Source organism: Sander vitreus, chromosome 21 (genome assembly GCF_031162955.1).
Source record: "Sander vitreus isolate 19-12246 chromosome 21, sanVit1, whole genome shotgun sequence".
Classification (NCBI taxonomy): domain Eukaryota; kingdom Metazoa; phylum Chordata; class Actinopteri; order Perciformes; family Percidae; genus Sander; species Sander vitreus.
Genome location: NC_135875.1, coordinates 18618197 through 18628659, shown reverse-complemented (window position 1 = coordinate 18628659; position 10463 = coordinate 18618197). Strand labels below are relative to the sequence as shown.

Genomic DNA, 10463 nt, shown 5'->3' with positions numbered 1-10463 from the left:
TGGGTGTCTGTGGGGTAGGAGGCTGCGTGCCCACAGACGTAGGGGTACCAGGAGCAGTTCCTCCATTGTTGGCTCCTGGAGAAGGCAGGCCATTGCCCCCGGGAGCTCCTCCAGGAGCGGGCTGACCCACTCTCTGCATGCTGGCCATCCTCCTTCTTAGCATCTGGGCTTGCTGGAGCCTGTGCTGCAGCTGCTGCTGCCGGAGCTTGTGCTTGATGTTTAGGCAGAACGGAACTGGGCACTTGTTCTCCTGACAGTGCTTAGCGTGGTAGCAACACAACGCGATAAGCTGCTTGCAGATGGGGCAGCCACCGTTTGTTTTTCTCTTGCAGCTTTTCGTGTGTTGAACGACGCGTTTCATCTTCTGGCAGGACGGCAGAGAGCAGTTTGCGTTTCGACACTGACAGGCGTGGACGAGGGACTGGATGCAGCGCTGGATGCTAAGGCGTCGAGAGTCTCCAGGGCTCTGAGTGGTTGCGGCAGCCTGGTTGCTGCTCTCGTCATCCAAACCGAGGCCTAACTTCTCCATCTTGTGCACGTGGCCCTTAGTGTTGTAACACGTGATGCAGAGGTCGTAATCCTGTGAGGCATGACATGAATGACAGTTAAAAAAATGTTAAGACGCAACATGTAGCAGGCTTTACATTAACGTCACAAATCCAATAACGAACATATTTTCTTTTGTCATCACTAGTTACCACAAAACAAGCCTTCCCCAACTCACCTCGCAGACGGTACAGTGGAAACGAGTCTCCACGTGGTGCTTGCACTCATTACACGTGTAGACGAAGCGGTCCTGGCTTTGGTTATGCAACTCTACCAACATGCACATGGAGCTCCACAGGGACCTCCTCAGGGAGCTGAACTCCAGGTGTTTGTCCCGGGCCAATGTCAGGAAGGCGTCGCGGCCGTCCATGAGGTCACATGCCATCAGGGGATCTGGGTCTACAATAGGGGGCAAGGCATTTGCCATGGGTGCTGCGATAAGCCGGATCACAAAGAACACCTAGGACAGAAAAAAAGAGGGGCAAACACATGAGGGACAAATGCGGTCTTTCAAAACCAATTCAACTTTAAATCCAGACACTCTTCAATAACTGAGCTTTATTCTAGTCCACTCATCCCACTCTTTCAGCAAGTTGCTTGAAAGTGATAAGATGCAGGTATTTCAATAGTTATTAGTGATATATATATATATCTTTCTTTTTTTACCATGTTGTTCCATACCTCCTTGTGTTTTTCCATAGTGGCATAGAGTTTCTGTGAAAGGTCATTTGAGACATTGGGCATCCCCGGCTTTTTCTTATTGGCTCGGCTAAGGCTGCTCTTGTTCTTACTCGTCTTCTTGTTGTTCTTCTTCTTTGCATTTTTACTGTCACCTTTTGTGTCCTGTACAAGAAAGAAGGGGGATATCAGTGATCACCTGATTAACAAGCTCGAGGGATTACATATTGATGAGAAAAACCCTTCTTCAAAATGCCAACCTTTCTTTCACCCCTCCCCCACACAGAACCATACTGTATATCTCAACTCTTCAGGACCATTGTTGATCATAGCATTCTTACATCAATACTCTCATTGGAAGTGCTGTTCTCCTCCCTTTTCCTTTCCTCCTCCTCCTGCTCCAGCTCTTTGATGCTCTCCTCCAGCACATTGGGCCAAAAGTCGCCCTCAAAGTAAGGCAACTCTTTGGCGCTGGTCAAACGATCCTCTGTCGCCTGCTTGAAGACATCCTTTTGGGGTAAATTGGAAGGAACAGTTAGTGTTTTGTACGGATTGTATCCAAATCAGTTATTACTATCAGCTATACTGTTACACGTATGTCCGCTGAGGTTGATCTTTATTGCTGTGCTACACATACTGGGGGTTAGAAAAGTACAATTGTAAAAGAAAAGGACATTCCCCCAACACATAATAAAAAAATAAAAATAAAAAAAGATGATACCTTGTAATCGTGCACTATCCGCTCTGCCACAGCTTTGTCTAACATCTTCTTGTACCACTCTTGGAGTCGTTTGGGCTTTGGGATCTTCTGATCTGCAGGGTGACAGTGGAAGATGTAGTCGTCCCCTTCACTAGGTGGGCAGGCCCAGATGTGCCCAGTGGTGTAGCTGAGGGATACGATATGAGAGAGACCGCATAAGCAGAAATATTTTACAGACTAAAGTAAGCTTTGTGATAGGAAAAGTCAGAATAAAAACTGCATAAGCATTCAGATACTCGCGTCCAAAATAAACGTCATCTGTGAGTAGGGGCACTCACCCCAACTTCCGGACATATTCCAAGTAGCCGATGAGGACTTCATGGTAGACTGCTGTTCTTAGAGAGCGAGGCCGGAAGAAGTGTACACTGTCCAAGTAGGAGATGTATACTCGCCTGAGTGGGTGAAAGAGGAAATACTGCTATATCACAACAGCTGAAATGTAATTTAAAATTGATCTTTTAAAAAGAGCATTTCATTTGTTTCTAATATGGTGATGTCCTTACCTCTGGTTGGGCTGAGGGCAGTCGGATCCGTACTCTTGAACATGCATACCAAAGAAGCAGACGTCTGATCCGTCAATGTCCTCGAACGCAAAAAGGGCTTTTGTTCTGTATGGAAAAGACTCCGACATCTCTCCACTGTCCACAAATCTGTAGACAAAAAAAATAAAACATAAAACAAACTTACCTACTATAAAATAGAGAAACAGAAAATATATCAGCATTCAGAAAATAGCCAATGACTCTGACTTGATTAAAATGAGAACACAGGACAAACTGAAAAGATTTTATCCGAGTACTTCCACATTTACATATAACTTTTTTTATTTTTTAAATACAGCAGCCACGTTTCATGATTGATGATGACACAGGCTTAACCTTGCTGTGAGGTTCCATTCGATTGCAATTTGCAAAATCTGTCTGGACACAAAAATGTGGTTGTAAGCAAACTAGGCACGCATCTCCAACTCCAACGTGTCTTGTTCTTGTACCTGGACTTCATGCCTGGTTTGACCTCCACCACTTTGTCAGAGACGTGGACGACGCGAATGAAGACTTCTCCGGCGTCCGTGTGGGGCTGGCGCTTCAGGAAGTCATTCACCCTTGCCTCTAGGTAACAGCCTAGCTTTGTCTGGGGCAACCCTGAGTGGGCGAGAGCAAAGCATTCTTCACTTTAGTATGGTTCACTTTTTTTCTTCCCGTTTTAACCTGCATTTCATGACTTTCAATTTGTGGTTCTATTTAAAAGGTGCTGTAGGTAGGATTGTGAAGATCCAGGACATCGACAACTTCTCAGTCCCTCCCCCCTTTCTGCTAAAGCCCAAACGGTCTCCCAAGCCCCTCTCCCCACAATGGAGAATGAATGTGTGTGCATGAGCAGTGATTGACACGCAGTTAGACACCCCCCCCCCCGGCCCTGATTGGTGCATCTGAACAGGGAGCGGTGGATTTTTGCAAATCACACTACAGGCTGTAGGTGGTGACAGAGGAGCTGGATTTATTTTTTTTAATGACCTGCTTCATGTAGTTCTACTGGAACATAGGGTCAGTTTCAGCAAATATGACAGAAAGTTAGTTTTAGAAGTCTTACCTACTTCACCTTTAAATCTTCTTATATTTCCACCACATGTATTTATATATGCATATCTGTGTGTTTTATGCTTGTATGCATATGTTTTTGTTTTTTTTTGTCTTTATGAGGCACTTTGGGTCAAACTTGTTTGCTTTAAAAGTGCTATATAAATGAAATAAACTTGAAATTTGACAGCTGCTAAAAACAACAGGGAGGAAATAAGCTATGAGAAACCTGCTTTTAGAATTCTGTTTAATCCAAATATGTATATAAGTGACATTGACCAACATGGGATTAATGTGTGACAGCAGTCTCATATGAATAGGTCAAATGAGGGTTGAAGACACGTTCAGTACACCTGGTTTCCTGTATGACAGTGGTATCCAAGCATAAAACAGAACATCAGGAGAAAATGGGACAGGACATTGCCACTTACTTTTGGCAGAATACTTGTTCTCTTTCCTGGTCTTGTTTGTCTTCTTTAAGCAGCCGTCACACACAAAACTGAAAAGATGTTGAGTCAGCTTAATTATATATATAAAAATAAAAAAAAATTAAAACTATATTTAGCGAATGACATCATCCACATGAACCTTGAGAAAGACTGGAATTAGAAATCTCTGCTCACCCCGATGGCCAGATTGTTTCATGGTGCAAGACACAAATCTGATGCATCCTGCGCCCACAGTCCATACATTCAACAAGCCTGAAAAAGAGGGACGGAGAGAAATTACATACTTCAGTCCTTGATACAAATTTGGTTCAAACTTCTTTTCCCAAATGCTAATATTTGACATTTGGCGAGCAGTTAACTTACAGTTCAGGGTCCAGTGTGTCATTCTTCTTCTTCTCAAACTGTTCCTTGTTAATCGATCTAAAATGAATTAAAGATGTATTAGTTTGAGGTCTGCATTTCATGTCTTTTGTTCCGTTTTCTACTTGCTATTGTATTTCTGTTGTGAAGCACGTCTGCTCTAAAGGCCCTGACACACCAACCCGACGGCCGACCGTCGGCAGAAAAGGCAGTCGGACTGATCAGTCGGCTCCCCGAGGTCCAAAAAGTGCCTCGGAACACACCGAAGTGACGCCGACTTCAGCGTACGTCCTGAGCGTGCTGAGCGTCCTGAGTGTTATGGAGACGTAATACGTCTCCATAACAGCAGGCGGCGCTAATCTGTATTGTCGCCCAAAAAATGAAAACTGGAAATGACGAACGCGTCACGTGGGTCTGGCTTCTCCAGCTGACCGATAATGACGGCTTGTAAATAATGAAATACGATCTCGTATTTCACAAAAAAATAGTTCACCGAAACCTGTTTCTGAAAACATTTTAAGCGAGAAATAGGCCGTGCAGTTGCTGAATCTGTCTTCATTTCAGAACGACAAAAGGTCAGTTTGAAAGATTTTCGTCAGATTTTGAGAGGCGTCCGTCACTCATCCCGCTCGCCATTTCCGGGTTAGCACTCCACCAATCAGATTGGTCATTGAGTCCGACTACCCGCCCTCCGACCCAGCAAGTCAGGTCGGCCAAAATGAAGGCCGACGGCCCGGAACACACCGAACAGACTTGAGTCACCGACCTCGCCAGACTGTCCGACGGGCGATTATCGGGTTGGTGTGTCGGGGCCTTAAACGGAGCTGTATAAACAAACATTATTATAAAGCCGGAGTATGACAATATGAAGAACAAGAAGACATTGTCAATATACAGCAATAACAACATAATTGTTGAGTACAGGCTACATCATCTGTCCCTGCAGTAGAAGTAAATGTAAAAAAAAAAATAACACGTAGCTAAAACTATCAGGAATGTGGCTGGAAGATGACTAGAGGTCATCGCTTTTAAAATAGATACAAGCATTTCACACTGGAGGTATTTTGCTTATTAAAAGAACTAATACTCACGTCTGTGGCTGGGTGGGGTCGTCGCCCAGGGAAACCATCTCTCCCTGGATCTCGTTGAAACACTTCTCGCAGAAGTGGTACCTGTTAGCAACAAGCCCAAATTTTGGTGAACTACACCATTCCCCGCAGCACAGTCAGTCAATCACAGACAGCGCACGGCAGGGCAGTCACCAATTGGTACGGGACATGGGCAAGGAAGGGTGCCACAAGCGAAGCAAGCAGGAAGTGGGAGCGCAGGACAGCAGGAAGTCGTCATCGCAACAGCCAGTCATGGTTTTGAGGGGTGAGGGTGAGGGGAATGGGGTTTCGGAAGTGCATGGTTGTTCAAGGCAAAAGCAAGCCACAGCCATTGGAAGGGAGGACAGACACAGGTCAAAAACGGACCAGGAACAAGACGAGACAAACATCCAAGACGACACACAGCAGAGAGCCGAGGCAAAGCACAGATTAGCAATTTGGACATGAGAGGATGAGCAACAACAACAACCAGCATCACAGCTAACAGAGCAGGAGCACAATCAACAGGAGCAGGAAGTGGTAGCCAGGACATAATACAGACACTGAACAAATGTGAACAAGTAAGCACAGACAACTGCTCAGCTGTTCATTCATTCAAGCAGTTCATTTTAAAGTCAGTCCTTTCACATTCCAGTAAGGTCAACAACAAAAAAAATAAAATTGTGAGGAATCTGAAAGGAACGGACCACCATGTTAAAGAGCGGTAAGAAAACTTTAAAAAAGATTTTTTGCATTATTGCCGCTTCTTCCTAAAAGAAAATGCCCGTTCACTGTGTGGTAAGGGAGTGCTCAAAAAAAATATATGTTTATGCAAAAGCACAAACAGCACTAGTCTTTGCTTTGTTTGCTTTTCTGCAAACACTGACAAATACTTTTTCAAACATTCTGTGCTGAGGTGTTATTTATAGAGTTATAGTTTAATGACACCAAGAACAACTTCAAGAATGTGAGAAGATAGGACAGACTGTTAAAATGCCAGTGCATTAGGCTCGTGGTTCCCAAATTGGGGTCTGAGGACCCCCAGGGGTCCTTGAGGAGGTTCCAGGGGGTCCCCAGCCAAACAAAAAAAAAAAAAAGAAAAGACTAACTTTCACTAGAATTCTATTCATAAGTAGCACAATGACAGCATGTATGACTATTTTGGTCATGGTTTCCTACACTTTCTGTAATAAAACAGAAAAACATCTATCAGATGGGGGACTCTGGGGCAAAATCTTATCCGGGGGGGGAGGGCGTGGTCTGATTTGTGTCAGTTTAGGGGTCCTTGTGTGAAAAAGTTTGGGAACCACTGCATTAGGCACCACATGTAAAAATGGAAGTGAAGGGAAGCGTTTGGGGAAACAAAATTAATCACATGAACACTTGGATAAAAACACGTATCTACCTGAGTGCAAAGTGCCCCCTTTTTATTGCTCTTCCCCCCCCCACCAACTCTATTATAATCCCCTCCCTCTTTTCCTGACCCATCCATACATCTAAGTCATCCATCCACCCTTTATTACATCAGCGTTTGACTCCCTGCATACCTGTTCTGGTAGCTGAAGTAAGCAGCATCTCTGGGAATAGTGCACAGCTGCTTCCCGTAGCAGCACAGTGTCTGAGGAGAGAACTCCAGCTGATGGACAGAAACAAAGAAAATGGGATAAAGAACATACATGTATTAATCTCAGGACCATTAACAACTGTTACTTTAGTCACACCCACCTCAGGTAATCAAGGGTAAAACGCACACAATAGGAAAAAGGAGGACAATGAAAGTCCAACTTTGAGCGGAACCTATATCCACATTCGAGCTGTCAAAACTCCCCCAATGGTGTGGAGTTGAGCCAATTTCTTTTTGGCTTAGTTTTGTAAAGCGTTATTACAGCTAGTGTAACGTCAAGGGCTACTTTGCTTTGTCACATTGTCAGTAGTAAACCTTTAGCCTTAGCCTCTCATAATAAGGGCAAATCACTGTTGTTATTTGTCCGCAAAATCGGAAATAGCGGAGTCTAATGAGACCTGAAATGTGATATAGCGTTGGTGTGCACTAGGGGTGGAACAGTACATGTATTCGTATTGAACCAAAACGGTACAGGCGTCTGGGTTCGATACATGAATTTACACGGAGAATACACGGTATAAAAATAAATAAAACTTGCGTGCAAATGAATTAATGTAATGTGGAACTACTGTTACATACGCTTTTCTTAGGGACACCTAATCTGTAGCCCCGCCTTAGCTCTGAAGCTCCCAAGCTCCGCCTACATGTCGAGTCAGTCCAGTGAATCCACACGAAGCAAACTAGTCCCTTCCATATACAACCAAACACGGATGTACTGTAGCTGTATCCCTTCTTGCCTCGACCACAAATGGCTTCCAGGCCCATTTGCTTAGCTGTTAGCTCCGCCGTTAGCTGTTAGCTCCGCCGCTAGCTTCGCTCTTTGCTGCTAGCTCCGCTGTTTGCGTGTGAAGCTAACGCCACAATTCGCCAACTGCTCTGTGTAACCGAAGCTGCTCTTTTAACACCCCTGCTCTGTGCATTCACATATAAGAGCAGCGCTTGTCTCCCATACTAGCTAGCTGATTTTGTTTACAAGTTCCAGATGGAGTCTGGAGATGATGTGGGGTACTTACTGTTTACATCTTACTTTATACACTCAGGCTGTTGCAACTAGCTCAGGGGAGAGACTGTATGACACTAGGTGGTACAGCCTGAGACATGCACAATAAAAAAAATTGCCTTCTGCATTTTTGTTTTGCTTTTCCCTCTATTGTACCAAACCGAACCGTGATGTCTGAACCGTGACTTCAGTGTACCGTTCCACCCCTAGTATGCACAAAGCCAAATTTAGCTATGAACCCACGTCACCGCTTCCGTTTTCAGTTGTAAATGGCACGAGTTCATTTTTGCATCTGAAACATACTCACAACATTCATACACACCACCTTATCTGGACACATTCTCAAAGTACATAACTTCATATACATCTCATAGGAGGCTCTGTTCCTACAGAATACAGATAAAGTACTGACAAGAGTAATGGCATATGAAGGCAGATCAGCCAATGTCAAAAACATTTTGATATCAGGCATCTTTCAACTTCATCCAACATTCTTTCTTACCCGTGACCATCTTTACTTTAAGACTTTCTCCTTAATTCTAACAATAACATCGCCACCTCACCAACGTACATTTTCAATTGAATCCATCTAGCCAAATAATCTAACACTCTGTCTCACCTTCCTCCCACAACAGTAGCCAAGGCTCTGCATGACAGGATCGATCTCCTGCTCAAACACCTCGGCCAGCTTCGAGCAGTACTTGTAGACTCTGGATGTTTTGCGGTTGTACAGCCAGGCGTTGTTAAACATCAGCCAGATGTCATCCACATACTGCCAGGGATCCTGGTACTGACCTACAACCAAAACACAAAGCACGCCATGATGGAATAAAAAAAAAACATTACAAACTAAAGATCTGCTTATGTCAAATAAAAATAGACAGAATAAGGCCGTGCTTACACGAATACGTTCGCGGGTAAAAACAACAAAATATTCTATCAGATGTGCCTTTTGTTTAGACGGCAACAGCGTTTTTGGGACTTAAAAACACAAAAAAGTGAAACCACCCTCCAGAGTGGAAATCTTAAAAACGCTCCACTGTCGCTTTCCCGTCTAAAGGGTAAAAATGCACTGTGTGTGTGTGTGTGTGTGCCGCATGTGTGTGCGAGTCGCACGTGTGTGTGAGCCACATGTGAGTGGGGTGTGTGTGTGTGTGTGTGTGTGGCAGTGCTTCACGCTACCACCTAGCCGCCTGGTGTGCATACTACATCGAATTTCCAATTTCACTTTTGCGTCCCCATATGCACGCAGATTTCCCCCCCCAAAACGCTCGTCTAAACACGGAATACAAAGTGAGAAAGCAACGCCACTTTTGCATTTTTCTCTTGAGATCGTTTCCGTCTAAACATAACCTAATATTCTTTGTAACAGCATGAAAAATGGTGCAGTGCAATGGGAAAAAAATTAATAAACATGCGTCTTTATATTCCTTACTTGAACACAAACTCACTTAAAACGTCATCAAATCTATCTCCAATTTGATTCATCTTTTATTGTGGTCCTGTTGGGTTTCCCATGAACGACTAAACCTCGTCATATTAAGCAGCGAGTACTAACCTGTATCCAGCTTTCTCTTGATAGTAGACAAGTCCATGGGGTTCTTCACAATATCAAAGTAGTCCTGCAGGAACACAATGGGCATGTGTTTTAATTGAGCAGTTCAAAACGTCAGTCCCAGTTTTGTGAGTAAATCATATACATGAGTAAAGCAAGACGGATGGAAACTACATCCTGGTAAATATACCACAAGCAACAGCAGTCGAGAGTCTCACAAAGTGAGGGAACTACACCAATGACGGTAAAAACGGTGACTGTGAGAAGAACACAGTGACGTGGTGAACACCAACAGGGACAGTGTAGTTTAACATAGCACAGGAACAAACACATCGCCACCTCAGCAGGGATACATACAGGTATGCACAGCAGTTGTGGGTCTACAGGCATTCTGAAGGGCAGAGACTCGGGATCTTGTCTGTAGAGAGATTCGAGTGTGGGCATCAGGGCCTGACGAAGCTCTTCTGGCTTGAAGACTGGGATGAAATTAAAACCAGAGAGGAGAAAGGGATGAAAGAGTGATCAGAAAAATTTCCATTTCTACACTGCTTCAGTTACCCCTTTTGGATTCCATGACAAAATAAAATGAAAAACACCCAATTTGGATCGATGATAATTATATACAAGGAGGTGTTAAAAGTGCATGTAAGTAGGGCTAGGCGATAGGGAGAAAATCAGATATCACGATATTCTTGACCAAATACCTCGATATCGATATTGCGGCATTATTCTAGGGTTGACAATTGGTGCTTTAACAAAATAGCTTCACACTTAGATTTTAGATAAATAATCATCAGTAATGTGGACATAATGTCTAAGTGGGGAA

The 10463-nt window shown here is 43.9% G+C and overlaps 1 protein-coding gene across 4 annotated transcripts in view; it reads right to left on the bottom strand.

Moving 5' to 3' along the window:
* Positions 1-10463, bottom strand: part of ep300a (EP300 lysine acetyltransferase a) — a 31499-nt gene that overhangs the window by 3205 nt on the left and 17831 nt on the right. For 2 of the 4 annotated variants that reach the window (XM_078280011.1, XM_078280012.1), the window contains exons 16-31: positions 9995-10113; positions 9641-9704; positions 8702-8877; positions 7006-7094; positions 5462-5542; positions 4374-4430; positions 4185-4262; positions 3993-4060; positions 2976-3126; positions 2488-2634; positions 2263-2376; positions 1946-2111; positions 1566-1733; positions 1213-1389; positions 725-1006; positions 1-580 (exon numbers count right to left, since the gene is read on the bottom strand). The exon at positions 1-580 is cut by the window's left edge and continues 3205 nt beyond it. In XM_078280011.1, the coding sequence (XP_078136137.1) occupies positions 1-580; positions 725-1006; positions 1213-1389; positions 1566-1733; positions 1946-2111; positions 2263-2376; positions 2488-2634; positions 2976-3126; positions 3993-4060; positions 4185-4262; positions 4374-4430; positions 5462-5542; positions 7006-7094; positions 8702-8877; positions 9641-9704; positions 9995-10113 (2517 nt within the window). The remainder of the gene's footprint in view (positions 581-724; positions 1007-1212; positions 1390-1565; positions 1734-1945; positions 2112-2262; positions 2377-2487; positions 2635-2975; positions 3127-3992; positions 4061-4184; positions 4263-4373; positions 4431-5461; positions 5543-7005; positions 7095-8701; positions 8878-9640; positions 9705-9994; positions 10114-10463) is intronic. The other 2 variants (XM_078280013.1, XM_078280014.1) reach the window with 1 other exon arrangement.